Source organism: Helianthus annuus, chromosome 13 (assembly GCF_002127325.2).
Source record: "Helianthus annuus cultivar XRQ/B chromosome 13, HanXRQr2.0-SUNRISE, whole genome shotgun sequence".
Lineage (NCBI taxonomy): Eukaryota > Viridiplantae > Streptophyta > Magnoliopsida > Asterales > Asteraceae > Helianthus > Helianthus annuus.
In genome coordinates, this window is record NC_035445.2 from 170,787,978 (window position 1) to 170,793,598 (window position 5,621).

The 5,621-nt window shown below is 30.9% G+C and overlaps 1 protein-coding gene across 2 annotated transcripts; it reads right to left on the reverse strand.

The window, feature by feature from the left end:
• Positions 1-1,124: 1,124 nt before the first annotated feature.
• LOC110894045 (MADS-box protein SOC1) lies at positions 1,125-5,014 on the reverse strand. Of its 2 annotated transcripts, XM_022141207.2 has the most exons (8): positions 4,822-5,013; positions 3,379-3,570; positions 2,624-2,705; positions 2,430-2,491; positions 2,179-2,278; positions 1,977-2,018; positions 1,603-1,644; positions 1,125-1,467 (listed from the first exon to the last, which is right to left on the reverse strand). In XM_022141207.2, exons 2-8 carry the CDS (start codon positions 3,558-3,560, stop codon positions 1,336-1,338), a joined length of 642 nt encoding a protein of 213 aa, XP_021996899.1. In that variant the 5' UTR covers positions 3,561-3,570; positions 4,822-5,013; the 3' UTR covers positions 1,125-1,335. The 2 variants fall into 2 exon arrangements, with proteins under 2 accessions (XP_021996899.1, XP_021996900.1); XM_022141208.2 differs by lacking the exons at positions 1,125-1,467; positions 1,603-1,644; positions 1,977-2,018 and having other exon boundaries at positions 2,173-2,278; positions 4,822-5,014.
• Between the last annotated feature and the right edge of the window lie 607 nt (positions 5,015-5,621).

Consider the following 5,621-nt stretch of genomic DNA (forward strand, 5'->3'; position numbering starts at 1 on the left):
GAATTCAACTATAAATATATAAAAAATACTAATACATATAAAAGATTATGGACTAAAATTAGTAATACCACCTGTTTTTTTTTATTTGACATATAACCATCCAACCACAATAAAAACTGAAAATCGTAAGAAATCATCCATAAAAAACAATTATTATCATTATTATTCATTTTTATAATATTTTAACTATAATACTTTTCCACATTAAAAATTGAAAATTGTAAGAAATCATCCATTAAAAAACAATTATTATCATTATTATTTCTTTTTTACAATATTTTAACTATAATATTTTTTATTTTGGTGATAGTTGGAGACTTATAAGTTCTTAAGTAAAAGAAATAATTTAATTAGAAATTTATAATTAATTTCATATCAAATTCATTTATTAATAAATATAGTAACTATCAATAACTAAATAATAATTATCCATAATTTAGTAGGGGATGTGGAAAAACCAAAAAATAGATGACCTAAAATGGTGACAAATACCCTCCAATATTTTCTTTTATTATATAGTATAGATAGATATAGATATAGATATAGATATAGATATAGATATTGAAAGACGACGCAAAAGCTCAAACTCAAGGACGCCAACAAGAAGAAATGCTTTGAATAAAGATCGTGAAGCACAACTTATTTTGCGGAGGGCGGCGTATATTGTGAGGATCCTTTTAGATGCCATTCCCGAAAGAACAAATTGCTATTACTACATATAGCTAACGATGTGGCACGCGAGATGTAATATTTCACACTTACGTTGAATGGTAGAGGTAAAAGTTGTTTTACTCATTTACAAAAGATCAAATGGCATGCAGAACCAAACCCGACTCATTGGACGAATACTTGAAGATGTCTGAGAAAACATGGGGTTGTGCTTATAAATTCTGTAGAGGCATAATTAATATTTACACATAAAAATAATTACACAAACCAACTGCGAGAAACATTTAACAATTATACAACATATTCATAGCCTAGATTGTATGCATTCGGAATGCGCAAATGCATGGCGAGGTTGATACATAAATACGATGTGATCATCCATGTCCAACAATAATTCTAGATATTGTGGCATCACATGATCTATGGTTCTGGCATATCTTCTTTGGAGTTGTCGGTTCAAACAATGATATCAACTTACTTTTAACAATCATATTATATATGTATATGCATACATAACGTACATCATACATGCTTAATGCTTATGAAACCACCCCCATATAAAAACATAGAAAGCCTGCTTTGCTACATATAGGAAGGAAGCTTCTTTAAATAGCGATCATTTTTTAAGCTAACGCGTATGCTAATATTATCATAATATCACTTTCTTCAATTGTTCTTGATGTTCCTCTTTGGTAACCCAATAAATAAACCTGTTTCCACATCTGATGCATCCTTGTTTTCCATGACTATGACATTCTCTATCCCTTCTTCTGATTCTTCAGTAGTTTGAAGTTGATACTAACACAAGAGGCACAAAGATGAGTTTCTTAGTGTTATGAACAATGAGTTTCTTAGCATTGAGCGAAACGACAAGTTTGGTGATTCAGACAATGAACTTTTAACTCGGTTGCACAACGGTAAAATAAAACTCACCTTCTCATTTAACACTGCATTTTCAGTTGTGAGCATTCTCTCCTAAATATTTCAAAAATAGACAAAGAGAGTGGTCAGTAGTTATTGTTAGTTGTCATACTTAGATTTTGACTTATGATATAAAATCAATTCATATGTATTCCTTATTATATTGGAGAAAAATCAATGCACAAAAGAAAGTGCAAGAAGAACTAGAATCATGAGGGTACATATGGTACATGAGTGTATTCGTTTAGCCAACGCCGTCCACACATGGGGTTATGTTCAATACACGAGGATACGTTTAGCTATCATCGTTTCGTAAATAGATATGTTTCAAGTTAAAGAATAGAGATTTAAAGGCAGATAAAAGCTTCATATATGTATTGTGTTACCTTTGATTGTAATTGTTGAACCTGTTTATTGTACACTTGCATCTACAACATAAGAATCAAGATTAGCAAGTTAAACAAATTAGAGTTAATAATACTGGATTAACTCAAAAACATCTAAACACAAGAATTAAGTTAGCAAGATCAACCTTTCGCGCAAAAAAAAACGTCAAAGTTAAATGGTTTTCTACATAAAAATTCAAACCTTTCTTGCTCTAATAACGCATACACTCCTCTCCAACTGTTCTTCAATCGGTAGTAGTTCTTCAATGGTGGTTGATCCAAGACATTGTCCCAAAATTTTCCTATATGATCGGTTTAATATTATTGCGTCTTTTCCACAAAATGGTATTAAAACAAAGACTATTATGTTGCACTAAAATAGTTATAAATGAAATACTTGTGCTAGATAGCCTAGATAGGTACTCTTTCTATAAATAACCATAATTTGTACACCTTTTTGCAACTTCTAAGAGTTCTATCTGCTTTGCCATGCCTTCAGCTAACTGCCTCAAATGCTGCCATTAAATTATGCCAAAATTGGAAAGTTAAAAGAGATTAAAAACTTATGAACAATATTAGATTCTTCCATAAAGGTTAGAAATCAATTGAACACATTGATTTGAAGAGGATTAAAGAACACATCAAACCTGGACATCTTCTGGACACGCAGAATTCGGAGTTTGATTCTCCTTTACATGCTCCCGATAACGTTTGATAGTACCGCTCATGCTGATCATATTCACAAACCAGAAAGTAGATGAAATTAATCATAAATATCTTTGTTCATATAAGAAAAAATGACCCGAATTAGTTTATTCACTATTCCAATAAAAATAGTGTCTCATTGTTATAAAAAAAATTAAAAAAACAGTAAACTCGGTGACTTAATTAACTAATGAAAAAGTTATAAAAATAGATTATTGTTTAGTGATATCAGTATCAAGATTTACAAATCTTCCATTTGGGTTAGTTAAATTAACCAATCATGAAAAAATTCACACTAACAAAACATTATTGAATCTAGAGAGGTTTTTAAGCTCAAAATACCTGAGGGATTTTAATGCTACAAAATTGAAATATGATCATTCCTTCGATATTTCCTCTCACATAATTTAACACAAACCTTTTTTTTTTCAAAATTTATGCATATGTATGCATAGTCCTAATCAGCTACAGTTTGGTAGATTGTTTAAATTAATACGAATACAAATACATGTGTACGAAGTATATATTCATACACATATACATATGTACACGATTTTTCTAGATCGTAGTATCCACTCGATCCATTTGCCGCGGTAACTAATCCACGCGTCTACATTCATTCTTATCGAAACCACACAAATCTGAATGAACCTAACTGTATCAGTTGTTAGGAAAACATAAGAAAGTGGAATGAAACCTTGAGCTTGCAAATTCATAAAGTTTGCTATTTGGGGAGAAGATGATGAGAGCAACTTCAGCATCACAAAGCACAGAAAGCTCGAAAGCTTTCTTTAGCAAACCATTTCTTCTCTTGGAGAATGTCACCTGTCTGCTTGTAGCATTCTCTATCCTTCTCATCTGAGTCTTCCCTCTCACCATTTTCAAACCCCTATTAAACAGACACAAAATTTGCAGCTAAAAACCCTAGAATATTGTAATATAATAATATTATATCTGAACACCCTTTTAGATTTTGCTGTATTTAGCCAAACAGAAAAAAGGAAACCCATATATATTTAGCATGTAACATGAATGGTAATAATTCTAAACTTAGATGGTACTCAGATTCTCACACCAATATCAAATCATAGAGACTTATGTTATATAATTAATATGATGAACCTATATAAATCAGCTCCCATTAAATGTATATATATTTTAATTTTGTTTCAGTACTTTTGGTTCTTATATCTATATATTGTGTTTTTGGCCAAAATAATATAAATTCATAGTTAGAATCAAGATTAAGTAAAACTGGAAACCATATATATTTGATGATCTAGATTAGTCAAAATAATAAAGGGTATTGGCGGTACCAAGGTGTTGGATAAGGCTTTTCTTTTTCAAAGTGGTAGTACATTTGCAGAGTGTGTGAGCGGTCGTTCTAAAATTTAGAACTAAGCAAACAAAAAGTTAAATTTTGACTTATCAAGTAATTGAACATGAACTTTAAAGAGAGCTAACTCAGGTGAAGATAGCCGGGGACCGATTAAATTGAAGATAGAGACAACTCAGGTTCATCCTATGCCCGAGACTAACGGTATTCTATTCGTAGCAGGTTCATCCTATATCAGAAAAACAGTCGTAATCCATCCGGATAATCACGATCCCCCCTAATCGGTTTCTTGTTGGAACAAAAAAGATTATTCCTCAACTAAAGAAGGTGATTCTTTTATGTCATCAAGCTGGATCCATCAAACAAATTAACAAGATCCAGAAAACCCTAATCTTTTTTACAATATCATCAAGCTTGTAGTTTGGATGGAATTTTTATCTAGCCTTATCAAAGTGTTAGTAGGTGATTACTAGTTGTAGATCATGACTCATGAGTTTAAATCTTTTTTCCTTAACCCATGAAAACAAACAATTGAAAATGAAATTTTTTTAAGAACAAGATCCATCAAATAAACCAAAAACACAAAATCCTAATCTTATCTTTAACTAGAATGAACTGTATATCACAAAAAATATAATTAGAATTCTTGTTATCAAGTGTAGCCAAACAACAAGAAAACCCTCAGATATTCTTCAACCAAAACAAAAGGTTAGAACAAGTACCAAAATAGAAAGAGATTTAAAAAGGTATGTGACTAAATAGATACTTTAGCAATATAATATGATGAAATAAAAAGAAACTTACAAGAGATGTAAAACAACCCTTTCTTTCTTTGGGAATGATTTGGATTGCTAAGGAGAGAGATGTAGAAGAAAAAGAAAGAGGACGTACAGTGCTTGAATAAAGAAAGAAGGGACTATGGGGGTAGGGGAGTGAAAAAATAGTAAAAACGAAACAGTTTATAAGCCTAAGAATAATAGCACATCATTGCACAGAGGTAGGCTGTTGGCCTTTGGGTACTCTTTAAAAATGTGCCATTGTGGGTACTGTGGTATATTAGCATTAGAGATTTATCTAATAATCTATCGAAATCTATCTAAAATACATGATAAAAATAACATATTTTTATCATTTTGTTATATAACTTTAATAACTGGAATTTTGATTCTTAAGGAAAAGATGACACTCTTTTAAATAGTTGATTTTGATGTAATCTATTTAATTTCACTATAATGTTTAAGTTTATAGTAGTTTTGATTACAACAATACTAATATAATTTTTCATACATATTTACTTTCGACCTAACTAAAAAGTTAACTAATCATAAAAGTTTATCTATAATCAATAACAAACATATATACATATATACAAATATATGAATTCTATATACTATACATATATATACACACGCATCGGCCAAAAGAATAAATAAGAAAATCATGCAAAATTAACGAAGTGATATGGTGCGGTAAGATAACAACATGCGTTACTGTTTTAACCAACTGGGGTAGCCCAATTGGTCACCGACACCCACATCTTCCCAGAGGTACCGGGTTCGAGTCTTGGGAGTGACATGTGTCGCCCAGGGTAAGAACTCGGCATG